This window comes from Zea mays, chromosome 3 (genome assembly GCF_902167145.1).
Source record: "Zea mays cultivar B73 chromosome 3, Zm-B73-REFERENCE-NAM-5.0, whole genome shotgun sequence".
Classification (NCBI taxonomy): Eukaryota; Viridiplantae; Streptophyta; class Magnoliopsida; order Poales; family Poaceae; genus Zea; species Zea mays.
The window spans coordinates 192,120,976-192,134,155 of record NC_050098.1 but is presented as its reverse complement, the minus strand read 5'-3'; the positions used below and the strand labels follow the sequence as shown (position 1 = coordinate 192,134,155).

Genomic DNA, 13,180 nt, shown 5'->3' with positions numbered 1-13,180 from the left:
GCTTTAGTGCCGGTCTGCCTTTAATTCTCTTTGCAAACACATACACTTGCTTTTTTGTTTAAGCAAGCGTGTATGGTGGTGTCTACCTGATGACTGATAATGTACGAGGGAACTTCTACCGGCAGGTGTGGCACGTGCTCTTCAATTATGAGACCGTGCAAATCATGGCATATATCGAAGTCTGCATGATAGTGATAGTTGTAATGTAGTAGTGAAATAACTAAATTAAAATAACAAAATTTATGTATCGCTAGGATTACAAATGGATTATGAAACATTTTCTTATAATAATATAAGACACATTTTGTATATAAGTTATTATGTTACTATATGTCCCCGTTGCAACGCACGGGTACTCACATAATTTGAATATAAAAATAAAAAAGCTAAAACGAATACTATTATGAAACGGAGAATAATTTTCTATGGGAGCCAAAACGGAAAAAATCAAAATTCAAGTTTCACTTACAATTTGCGACAAAAATCACTTGCAACACATCAACAGTGTATACGAGCTGCCGCGGGATGACATCCCCGTCTGGAAGACTGGAACACCGAACACGCCCGCCACGTCAGGAACACTCATCAACAGTGAACACATCAGACCGGACACAGCGAGAAGCTCGAGCATTTGTCCCCGAGGAGCGAGCGGACAAGAGAAGAAATCAAGAAAACCCCCCTACCTCGCCCCAAAAATGCCAAACCACAACAAGTCGCTTCCGTCCCTCCCCACGCCGCCGAGGGCCGCCGACCAGGAGATCACGCGCTCATCTCTCATGGAGTCCGTCTAGCTTCCGCTCGTCTGCGCCCACTCCAAGCAGCCGCAGCGGTGAGTTTGATCAGGTCAAAAGGCCCTTCCATGTTCCTTGCACTCCTCTACATCGTTGCGCGACTTCTCGAGACTGTCGCCCGCCGCTTGCAGGCTCTCGCATCCAAGAATCCCGGTCGCTTGTCTCTGTTTCTCTTCTCGCAAGCGTTTCGTCTCTCGCCTCTCGCCCCCGACCCCGCCGGTGCCGGAAGCTAGGGGCTCAGTGCCCGAGTTCAAGATCGTTGCTTTGCTCCACCCTCAACGCGACACCTCCAGGCGAACCCGCCGTTGGGTAGGCTGGGCGCGCTCCTCTGTTCCCTCTAGACCCTATTTAGGTCTAGAAGTTCCGAAATTTGACGGGAAAGCCCCCACTTCCTGTCGTAGTTTTCTGCTATATTCGAGTTTGGATTCTCGCAATTCATGCGTCCGAACCAGACATTTTTTGGGAGTCGAAACTCGTTTCTTTTTAGTTGGAAGAGGATGATTTGTTTTTTTTTTTTTTTGGTTGGTTCGTTGGTTGTGTGTGCGCGTTTGTGGGGTGGGGGCTGGCAAATTGAGGGTTTTATTCTCCTGTAGTCCTGTTAAATGTTCTACACCATCAGATCCAAATTATAAGACGTTTTGGCTGTTAAATGTTCTACTCCATCAATTCCAAATCATAAGGCGTTTATTCCAAATTTTTGGCTTTTCTAGATACATACTTTTTTCCTATGCACTTAGATATATATACTATGTCTAGATAAAAAAAATGTATCTAGAAAAGCCAAAATGTCTTCAAGGGGAGGTGCATGCATGCTAGAGTGGGAGAGGAACGTACCGACTGACCGAGCTTGAAATGAGTTTGCCGGTTTGGTGAATCAGCCAGAGGTTACTCAGGCGAGGCGCCACTGTTGAGAAAGGGGAATTCAGCGGACACCTAAATGGTAGAGCTAACCATCATAGATGATTCAGCATTGTTAGGAAATGAGAATGCAGTCAGTCATGTCCTGGATTTTCTGTAATGGCTAAATCAATAGACAATAGGTGTTCTGTGACTGGACCAAATTAGCTAGTTATGCAGCCACGTATTGTCCATGATCATTTAGTCTGATATATTCCTCTCTGTCACTTGGTGAAGTGTGCAAATACAAGCTAGGAAGTCACCTGTGAATTCTAAACACTGTTTATTTTTTCTCATTTTGTTAATCAAGTATTGAAGACATGATCATTAACTGTGTTTTCTTCACACAGGAACTCAACTACTGCAGGTTGAGATGAACGGTCCATCGAATTTCATGCCTACTCCTGAACAGGATGTTCTGGACGTCAAGCCCTTGAGGACATTGGCTCCAATGTTCCCTGCTCCTCTGGGTGTCAATACATTTAACCACTCAACCACGCCACCATTGATATTTGTCACTCCTTCTGGACAATTTCAAGGGGGTTTTGGTGATTGGAATAATTCTGCTGCCAAATCATTTTTCGCTTTCAGCAGCAAGGATGCTCGTGGAGGCAAGGCTGATACATTTAGTGATCAGAATACTGGTACTGGCAAGGCTGCCACTTTTGGTGATCAGGATGCTTTTGGCAGCCAGAATGTTTTTGCTAGTGATCACAGTACTGGTACTGGCAAGGCTGCCACTTTTGGTGATCAGGATGCTTTTGGCAGCCAGAATGTCGCCACTGGTGTGCAGGATGCTGCGAAAGGCCAGACTGCAACAGATTGGACAGATGTGAGTGCCAATCCTAATGGCCCAATTGATGCCATTGCCATTTCAGCTTACAGGTCAACACAGCCTAATGTTATATCACTGGATGATGATGATGACGACGACGATGATGAGCCTTATGCTGCTAACAAGACATCAGCATCTGGACGCAAGATCAAGAGGCCATCCCACCTCAGCGGATACAATGTGAGTGATGCTTTGGTAAGTGACAGCTCCAACAGCATGAAGGTTAAGCGCCCCAAATCCTCTCACGGGAAAGCTGCTGCTGACAACGAGCATGCCTTGCTTCCACCTTCTGAGGATCCCAGGGAAATTGTGGAGGCAGTTCTCATGACCTTTGAGGCGTTGCGGCGTAGGCATCTCCAATTGGATGAGGCACAAGAGACTAGCAAGCGTGCAGATCTGAAGGCTAGTGCTATCTTGATGTCCAGTAATATCAGGGCTAACCCTGGGAAGAGGATAGGGGTTGTTCCTGGAGTTGAAATAGGGGACATTTTCTACTTCAGGATGGAGCTATGTATTATTGGGCTGCATGCTCCTAGCATGGCCGGAATTGACTATATGACTGCCAAGTTTGGTGACGAGGATGATTCTGTTGCAATATGTATTGTTGCTGCAGGTGGTTATGACAATAATGATGATGATACAGATGTACTGGTTTACAGTGGTTCAGGAGGTAATAGCAAGAACAGTGAGGAGAAGCATGACCAGAAGCTTGAGAGGGGCAACCTGGCTCTTGAGAGGAGCTTGTCCAGAAAAAATGTAATCCGTGTGGTTCGGGGCTATAAGGATCCAGGTTGCTTGACTGGGAAGGTTTATATTTATGATGGCCTCTATAGGATTCACGAGTCATGGAAGGAGAAAACGAAGAGTGGAATATTTTGTTTTAAGTACAAGCTGCTGCGAGAGCCAGGACAACCTGATGGGGTTGCAATCTGGAAGATGTCCCAGAAATGGGTACAAAATCCACTGACTAGAGGCAGTGTTTTAAATCCTGATCTATCATCTGGTGCAGAAAATCTTCCAGTGTGTCTTGTTAATGACATTGACAGTGATGAAGTGCCACACCATTTCACATATACCACTCAGGTCGAACACTTGAAACCACTCAGTTCTGTGAAGCCTTTACAGGGTTGCAGATGCCTTAGTGTTTGTCTGCCTGGTGATGCCAACTGCTGCTGTGCACAGCGTAATGGAGGCAGCTTACCTTACAGCTCATCAGGACTGCTTGTATGCCGCAAGACTATGGTTTATGAATGTGGTGAATCCTGTCGGTGTTCTTTCAATTGTCGTAACAGAGTGACCCAGAAAGGAGTTAGGATCCACTTTGAGGTCTTTAAGACGGGAAATCGAGGCTGGGGTCTTCGTTCGTGGGACGCTATACGGGCTGGTTCATTTATATGCGAGTATGTTGGTGAGGTTATTGATGATGCTAACATTAATCTGAATGATATTGAAGATGATTATATATTTCAGATGTCGTGTCCTGGTGAGAGGACATTAAAATGGAATTTTGGACCTGAATTGATAGGGGAGCAAAGCACAAATGTTTCTGCTGATACCTTTGAGACTCTACCCATTAAGATAAGTGCTAAAAGAATAGGAAACATATCACGTTTCATGAACCATAGTTGTGCTCCTAACGTATTTTGGCAGCCAGTTCAGTTTGACCATGAAGATGATCATCGCCCACATATCATGTTCTTTGCTTTGAAGCATATTCCTCCCATGACAGAGTTGACTTATGACTATGGTGACGTTGGAGCTGATCCTAGTGGTGTACGGTCTCCTAGAGCAAAGAACTGCCTTTGTGAATCCTCAAATTGTCGGGGATTCTTTATCTGACCGTGGAAAATGCATATTCTATCTATCAACATTCAACCCTACCAGCTAGGTAAAAACTTCTAGTTTTTTTTCCAGTTCTGAGTTTCAGCCATGCTTCTAGTTACGGATGAAGTTCCTGGGTTTTCTTGTTTCGTCTAAGGGGTTGAGTTTTCATAGGCAACCAGTTTGTGTTGATACTATTCCTGTAATCCTGTTTACTGTTGATGTTTTTTAATGTGAAACCATGCTGCTTGTTGATTTTGGTTTATCTGTCGATGTGTCTTCCATCCTGCACAAGTTTCATATCCATGCACTGTGTCTCATGATGTTGGCCAGAACTACCTCCGTTGTCTCAAGATTGGGAATTTGTTGTTGACAGATTCTCGGCTTTGTCGACAACTCGACATCGAATTGTTTCTGATTCAACAGCTAATGTCGCAAGACAGCATCAATTTCGTCATCCAAAATTATCACTCCATGTGAAATTATTTTGTGACATTTTCAATCTAGCCCACTTATATTTGTGGAAACATGTAGTGGAACGATCTCTTACTAATGGCCTTGCATTTTACACAGATCCTTTTTGGTGGCACCTGAAGAAAAAGTAGGACTGTTCGAACAGCTTGCATCACTCTGTCGTTGTGGAACCATTATATTAATTAATGTCAATCTTTTAGATGACCATTCAGCAACTAATGCACAAACGTTTCTTTTGTGGGGGAAGAATGTTGGTCTTGGAAGTTCAATTTTGTGTAGTTTGTAGACTTGTAGAGCATTTAGTGCTGCTAAACTTGTGCACCTTAAGTCTTTTGGCTGTAAAAGAGCCTCGAGGCTCCAGCTGAATTGGTTAGGCAGTCTAAGTAGCATTTCTTTGATCCTGAATTTGACTCCACGTGAGTCAATTTCAAGCTGGAGTTAAAAAAAACATTCTTATGTTCTATACTAAAGTACAGTTCTAAGGCTCAACCATGATCATAGTCGTTCTCACATGTGCTATATTGCTGTTGTGTATGGGTGTGGTACGTGAAACTTGATATATTGGTAAAGTTTTTTTATACTAATTAAAAACTTGAGAAAATACAGACTACCCAAGTGTAGAGCTGTTGGATCCTCGCATTTTATCCATATCTCTCTCGTCGCTTCATTTTCTACAACAGGCCTGTTCTGTCCATAGATGTGAGTTGCTGCGAGAAAGCTCCATTCACAATAAGGATGTATGTTTAGACAGCGAACGAGCTGAGAGAATGGCTACAGGAAACTCTTCTCTTTGCTTGGAGCTTATTTTTGTTTGCCTCCAAAAGTACATGCTTCTTCACCGTTCCTATGGAATTCTTTTCCGCCAGTTCTTCAATACCAAACAGGTAGTGACGTCAGCAAAAATGGAGGTTCAGCTTTCCATTGAGATTGAGCCTTTCGAATTCCCCCATTCCAAATAAGGCGTGTTCTGAACTATTTGTCCATCTCGAGCATACCGTGTAAACAGGTCATACAAATTATTATTTTATATTGTAGATTGTACTATTTATAGAGTAGAGTTTGAAATAGAGAATGTGATTCGAGCATATCGTGTAAACAGGTCATACAAATTATTATTTTATATTGTAGATTGTACTATTTATAGAGTAGAGTTTGAAATAGAGAATGTGATAGAGAGTGTGATAGGGTATCTGCCTGCTGAGATAGTTGGCGCAAAATGGTAGGAGTTGCTAACCTTGGTCCACCGCAACTTTCACGTGTTTGGTTACCTTGGGCCTGTATGGATTGAGCGGGGCAGGCTGTGAGTGGCAGGGGAACCAAACGAGCAATCGCTGCTGCAGTGCTTGCGGTGCGATTCACGCACTAATCAAGCTCCTGAGTCACGCTGTTCTTCAGAGAAAAAAAAAAGGACGAAAGGATGAGACCAACTTATCAATAGGCAGCAATGATGCCAAACAGTGGATGGATCAAGTCCAATGAACCAGGGCCCACATGCAAAAGACTAACATCTTTTATTAGTGACATGATTTTTATTTTCTTGTGTTACATGTAGGATGGCAATGGTCTCTAAATTTTACACTACAAAATTTAAGAGTTGCATCATATTTAAATTAGGCTCTATTTTTTATTAGTTTTTGAACTAAAATTAATTAAGAGACTAAACGATCCGGATCGGAAAAAACATTTGAATCGTGATATAATACCACCCCTAGTGACATGTATCTATGTTTCAAACTAGGGCTGGATATCGAGCCAGCTCGGCTCGGCTCGTTCGAGCTCGAGCTGGCTCGTTAAGCTAACGAGCTGGCTCGGCTCGGCTCGTTAAGGTAGCGAGCCACAGAGTCAGCTCGGACCGGCTCGTTTACGAGCTCGAGCTGGCTCGTTTAGCTCGCGAGCCAGAGCAGAAAAAAATAATATGTGTATAATAATCAATTTCTAGTTAATTTTAAGCTAATTTAGTAACATAAAATAGTAATTATACTCATAGTTTCACAGACCGCATCAATATAACACCAAATTAACACCACTTGTCACTCATCAATTCACTATTCACACACATGTTCAACAGTTTAACCCACACTTATATTCGCATAGACCAATTTCATATATAGACATAATTCATCAATCATTAGTTTAACTTATAGGTTATATACACCACACATACATATAACATATTCATCAATTGTTACGTATATGATATGTATATAGTTTTATTTTGTAAAAATAAAATAGCTCGTTTAGCTCGCGAGCTAGCTCGTTAACAAACCGAGCTGGCTCGTTAAGAAACCGAGCTAGGATGCCAGCTCAGCTCGTGAAAAAATTCAAACGAGCCGATCCGAGCCGAGCCGAGCTGGCCATGAACCGAGCGAGCCGACGAGCCGCGAGCATTTTATCCAGCCCTATTTCAAACGCCTTCTCTGGGTTGTCCCAATCCAGTTCCCGTGTTTCCTGTATTCATCCATTTTGCTACGGGCTTGTGTGGATTGGAAAGTTTTTCATAGGAATTCTAAAGAAAACCGATTCCTATATTTTGCTTACGTCATGTGGGGTGTTTGTTTCAAGCTTTTGGACGCCTGAAACTGGTGTAGACTACAAACACACAGCTTTTCTTAGAATCGTTTTGGTAAAAAATAATGTAAACACGGAATCGATCTAAGTCATCACAAAAGTAGAAATTCGTCGCTTTCTAGGTCTCAAACCATATAGACTCATTCATCTTCATTTTTTAATCTCCACGATACTTAGATTCTCCTACAGCCAAATTCTCAAAATAGCCCATTATAAAAAAAAGCTGAAACAAACATATTCATGGCATTTGGAATGGTGGAACGAAGTTTTCTTTTCCTATGAAAAGATTTAAGGCATGTTTGGTTCACTACCTCAGTTGCCACATTTTGCCTAACTTTTCTGCCTAAGGTTAGTTATTCAATTCGAACGCTAATCTTAGGCAAAGTGTGGCATATTTAGCCACAAACCAAACAGACCTTTACTTTCATTCATGAAATGGAGGAAATAAATATCTACTTCAAGCTCTTGATTTTTTTTTACATTTCTCTGTTTTACATTCCTTTTGTTCCTAACGGGCAGTAAAGCAAACACAAGCATCGGGATTAGTACAGTATCACAACTCTTTCCAGCTCAGTTGCATTTACAAATACATCGGCAAATTTTGCCAAACTCAAAGCTCGCCTCATTGGTAACAAAAAACGGCTATGCTACAAAAGTTTAAAGGCACAAATGAAAATATTGGTCAAAGCATTCTCGTGGTGTTCCCAACTCTACATTCACATGTACATATGCTCCTTGACTCTTTGACCAAACGTTGAGAACGCCGAATCTGCAACTTGATATTTACCAGCTTACCAGCAATCTGCATTTTAGTTTGAAAATGTCAGAAATACAATAAATCATGTGCTCCAAAAGTAGAACCCACAAGATATATGACGAATATAAATGCAGCTGCAAATGCCTCACTAACGAGCCGAGTCAACTGCCCACTCTGCAATGGCTCAACCGGAGGGTGGCGCGCAGCGGGCAGGATATCGATCCCCAAGAGCGGACGGGACACAATGAGTGAATTTTTTTAACCAAGCCCGAAATTCATCCCCGAGGGGAATCGAATTCAGGGCCTGGAAGTGCTACTTGGAAACATTAACCATTACACTAGAGACCCTTCCGCCATTTTTTACTTTTATAACGTATCTTTTAGATATACAGCAAACTATATGTACCCAAAAAGTCAAAGCAACTTATTAATTTGGAACTGAGGGAGTATTAGCCTAAAACTTGAAAATACTGAACATGCAGTAGTGGGAATGTCATCAAGCTCAACAAATGGTGTGGCAAGATAACCCATTTCATAATAGACACTCACGGATGCTACTGCTAGAATAATGTCAACGAAATTACCATTCTCCATGTAAGGTCTTCTGGTCCGAGAGGTTGGGCAGGACTTGAATACAGAAAATGTCTTGAATACTGTGGACGAATCAAGAGTAAATTATTAGCCATCAATAATGAACCTTCCCAGTCTATATGTACAGTTAAGAGTTGGACATAGAGATCACCTTCACAAGATTAGACTGAATTTCTCTTATTCTTTTGGCATTGATTCCTCTTAGGTATTTCAAGAGCCAGCCCGGTTGCACAGCATCACTTGCTGAAACAAACAATGCTATCTGCACAATAAAGCTCATCAATCGCATTGCAGATTCAAGCTAGAGTACAAAGGTGTTGTAAACAACAGCAGCTTAAATGGACATGAGAAATGGTTAGATGCAATGAAATATCTGGCTATCTGCTACAGCCAGTCAGCCACAAGGCTAAAAGAAACCTTGACACTGTGATATTGCAGTTCCAGCATACTGCAATCATAATCTGCTGCATCCACATAGCATACAATAGTTTGCTTTACAGTGTAGTGATAGGCATGTTGTCATTAGTGTACTCTAGATCAGTATCGCCAATATACATACATCTCCCGTTTGTTGATAGTGACCATTACAACTAACACCTTATTCATTACATCACAATACAAGTGCATAGCAAGGAAACAATCCTGAGGTATAGTGATTTTTCACAGTAACTAAAATATTTTTTTTGACCAGGAAACTGTAGGGGAAACCCCTACAGCAGAAAATTTATCAGTAACTAAAATATTAAAGAAGCTTCTAGCCTAAAGGGCTTACTGGAGCACAAAACCAAGGGTAGGGTACTTTTGGATCTCAGCTAGCCTTAGCTCGTTAGGGATACTTAGTGACTAAAATATTAAAGGTCACTTAGCCTAAAAACCAACCTTCTAAGGTTAACTCACTTTTACTAAAAAAGTATTTGCTCTTGCTGGAGAACCAAATAAGTTCACTCTCAACGGCAAGACTCTAGCAGCAGTAAAAGTACTGCAATTTCCCGTGATCCCACTTTTAACCACTCCAATAACTAGCTAATAAAACATGCAATTAAAATAATTAAATAAAGAGATAAAGCACCGCACGTCCGCACCATAGCTACATGAGGATAATTTGACCAGTTGAGCTATATTTTATCGGCTCCTTAAAGAACTGATCATACCTGAGGTCTATAAATGTCAGAAGAAAGAGATCACTACTGTCTAACTTTTAAATCATCAGTAGCCATGGAGAACAGAATACCAGAACTATTGATTTATCAATAAATATGCAACCACCGGTTTTAAATTCTACTGTTAAGGGTACTGAGATACAGTGTTTCTTTAGATTAAGGGGCACAACTACCAAAAGGTCCCTCATTTTCTTTGCAGCAAATCAAATTTTGGGTTTGTGCCTATCCTGAAATACCTTACTAGTTACTACTAACTATGAGAAGAGATTGATCAATGTATGACATTAGTGAATGATATTAAAAGCTGCTCGGATTGCCATCTTTACCTCCCTATAGTCAAGTATTCCTTCAAATGGAAGCTCCAGTTCATCACTAATTATAACTGGGATACAACCACTAACGATTGCATCAAACAGGCGAGCAGAAGATGGGGTATCCCCAGCCGGACTCAAGCAAAAGAAAGACTTGCGCATGCCATCCTGAGCTGCTGCTTTTCCCTGAGCTCCAGTAGAACCTTCTTCTATAACTATGTCTTTTGCACTTTTAAGTTCCTCTACAAGTTTACTGCGGATCTTTCCTCCCTATAATAAGAGATACAAAAAGGTCAACAAAATAGATACATATAAACATAGTCCATCTGTTCCAAAATGTAGGTCATTTTAGTTGTGTCCTAAGTCAAACTTCTTACTTTGACCTAGAAAAACATATCAACATCTACACTGCCAAATAAATGCACTATCAAGACGAATTGCATATAGTTGATTTAACAAAACTAATTTCACATTGCAGATGTTGGACTGTTAGAGCATTTCTTTTATAAACTTGGTCAAAGTTAGAGAGATTTGACTTAAGGGCCTGCGAAGGGAATATGGCGAGCAAAAGTGGATGTTTGCATGCATATGTATTTAAAACAATCAAAACCCAGGGAGTGGTACCAAGAAACTTACAGCATTTCTCTTCAGTCTTCCTCGAAAGAACAGCAATATACTCCTTTTGGATTGAGTTTCTAATACACACTTGTGATCACAAAGATCAACGTTTGGAACATATGGAAGGATGACATCCTTTTCTAGATATACTTGTCCAGGTTTATACCTGAAATAAGATGGTAAAGTGAATAAGTGATGCATCCAAGTAGTTTTCCTAGGTAAAGTGGCAACTGGCAAACAATGAATACCACACCAGTTCCCGGTGGAGTCCATATCAGGTAGAAGCCATATTGCTTTCTTGACAGATCTCCGGACTGACTTAAATGACCATGGATGATGAACAGGAATGACATGATCCCTGCCTTCTGAACGTTGCCAAGCAGGCTGATCTGTGACCCATTTCAAAGCTTCCTAACATCAAGATGTAATGATGATAAGTTCCTCTTGGAATAAATTGAAGTGAATAACAATAAAGTAATTTCCATACACAGAGATAAAGATCTTAAATGATTTTCCTACTGTCAATAGAACCAAACTCAAGCAATGTTATCTGTCACTATAATCTCAGATATAATTGGTCAAACAAATCTAATACTCTTCAATAACTGAATGCCAGGAAGGGTCAAATTTAAATTCATCAACAAATTTTCCTACATAAAGTCATAAACACTAGACTGTCCATGTGGGTGTCCTAAAACAGACATTTTCTGAAAAATAAACCTTAAGAGATGCTCCCAGACCCTATAAAGTGCCTTGCATTCTTGTTTCTCCAGCAAGAAATAACTGATTGTCGTGAAGAATGGCACATAGAAAATGTCGGCTTCTTCTTGCTGCTGAACCCTAATAACACTCTTCAAAAGTCTCTGTGAATCAAGTGCGATGAGATCCGCCCATAGCCAGTAGTCAATAGAATGCTGAAAATGTGAACACAAAAAGCAATTTCATTGTGTGGACAGATGAATAAAGTTCAATATCTTAAAAAGCATGTGATATTTAATTACATGATTACACACATGATCATTAGCTGTAACACAATATGCCTTAAACAGTAGCATGTAAGAGATGTATCATTTTTTAATCCAGAAAGCGTGGAATTTTGAAATCAAAATGCATTGATTCTGGTATGAACTTTGCCTCGCCAACCAAAACAATGCAAAGATTCATTTGTGGCCTGAAAAAGGAATTCTGAAACTGGTTTAAGAATACAAAATATACTCCATTGTACTCTAATCTAATTCACATTCACCTCACAGCAGAAACTTTCCATATCAAAAAATCAAATCTCACTAGTCAAAATGCCATATTTCTGAAAGCAGTAGCTTCGCTGGTCCCAGTTCAGCAACATCTCCAAGCCTCCCAAATTCCAAAGCATCAGAGAGCAGATACATCAGAAAGGAGACTAGGATTGTACAAGTATCCCAGTTCCAACCGAAAACAATCCGCGTGAATCAATGTGCTGAATTTTTTCAACATTACAGGTAGAGCACCTACTGTTGTCACGATTCACCGCAGTATACAGCCAGTGCCGGACCACCTGGGCCCATCGGCTAAGCGTAAATGGATTTTTTGTTTGCGTCAAACAGTATAGATTTTATATTTTTTAGATAAAATATATGTTTTCTGTGATGTAAAAATAAGTTTTGTGCATAATGAGAATCGCCGGGGCTTTTAAAAGATACTAGCTCCGCCACTGTATATACAACCAAATTGCGAAGTACGCGTCTCATAGCATCGCAGCTAAACAAAGGTGCAAGCAAGATGGAAGAAAACTGCAATTCGATCTCACCGCACGCCCACCTGCTCGATGAGGCGGTGCACGGGGCTCCCATTGGACGTGAGGTTGTCGGTGTCCCGGTAGGAATCCCTGAACAACCTCAGAAGATCGTACGTGAACTTGCTCGGCATCTCGTAAACGTAGACCCTGAGCAGCCCCGCGGCCGGCGCGGGCCATGTGGGGTCCCCGTAGAGACGGGCATCCTCCTGGACCCGGATCGCGGCGTCAAGTTCTACGGGAGCGGCGGCGGAGGCAGAGGGATGCGGATCGGAGAGGAAGCGGTCGAGGGAGGCGAGGAAGGATGTGGTGGCGCTAGGGTTCGCGAGGATGGCTGGGGCGGATCGGTGCGAGGATGGGGAGAGGAGGAGGAAGTAGGAAGCTGTGAGGAGTATGAGGGAGGCGGCGACGGCGGCGAGGAGTCGGCGGGAGGAGGCTGAGGCGGAGCGCGAGTGCGCCGGGGAGGGGAACTGCTTCCCGGCCATGGCGGTGACTGGTGAGCAGTGACTCACTGGAGACCCACCAGAGGTGATCGCTGGTCGGCAGTTTGGGACTAGCTGTTGCTTGTCAAGAAGGATTGAAGGAC

The 13,180-nt window shown here is 42.0% G+C and overlaps 2 protein-coding genes across 8 annotated transcripts; one reads left to right on the top strand and one right to left on the bottom strand.

Moving 5' to 3' along the window:
* The first annotated feature begins 561 nt into the window (after positions 1-561).
* On the top strand, positions 562-5,330 carry LOC541980 (uncharacterized). Of its 6 annotated transcripts, none has more exons than XR_002267927.3 (4): positions 562-829; positions 2,039-4,411; positions 4,721-4,820; positions 4,918-5,330. XR_002267927.3 is itself a non-coding variant. In XM_023301943.2 (3 exons), exon 2 carries the CDS (start codon positions 2,062-2,064, stop codon positions 4,360-4,362), a length of 2,301 nt encoding a protein of 766 aa, XP_023157711.1. In that variant the 5' UTR covers positions 562-829; positions 2,039-2,061; the 3' UTR covers positions 4,363-4,411; positions 4,721-5,330.
* Positions 5,331-7,822: 2,492 nt separating this feature from the next.
* On the bottom strand, positions 7,823-13,180 carry LOC100273782 (uncharacterized). 2 transcript variants are annotated; one of them, XM_008674238.4, is made up of 8 exons: positions 12,610-13,180; positions 11,564-11,737; positions 11,077-11,234; positions 10,842-10,989; positions 10,221-10,475; positions 8,886-8,996; positions 8,728-8,796; positions 7,823-8,188 (listed from the first exon to the last, which is right to left on the bottom strand). In XM_008674238.4, exons 1-8 carry the CDS (start codon positions 12,772-12,774, stop codon positions 8,069-8,071), a joined length of 1,200 nt encoding a protein of 399 aa, XP_008672460.1. In that variant the 5' UTR covers positions 12,775-13,180; the 3' UTR covers positions 7,823-8,068.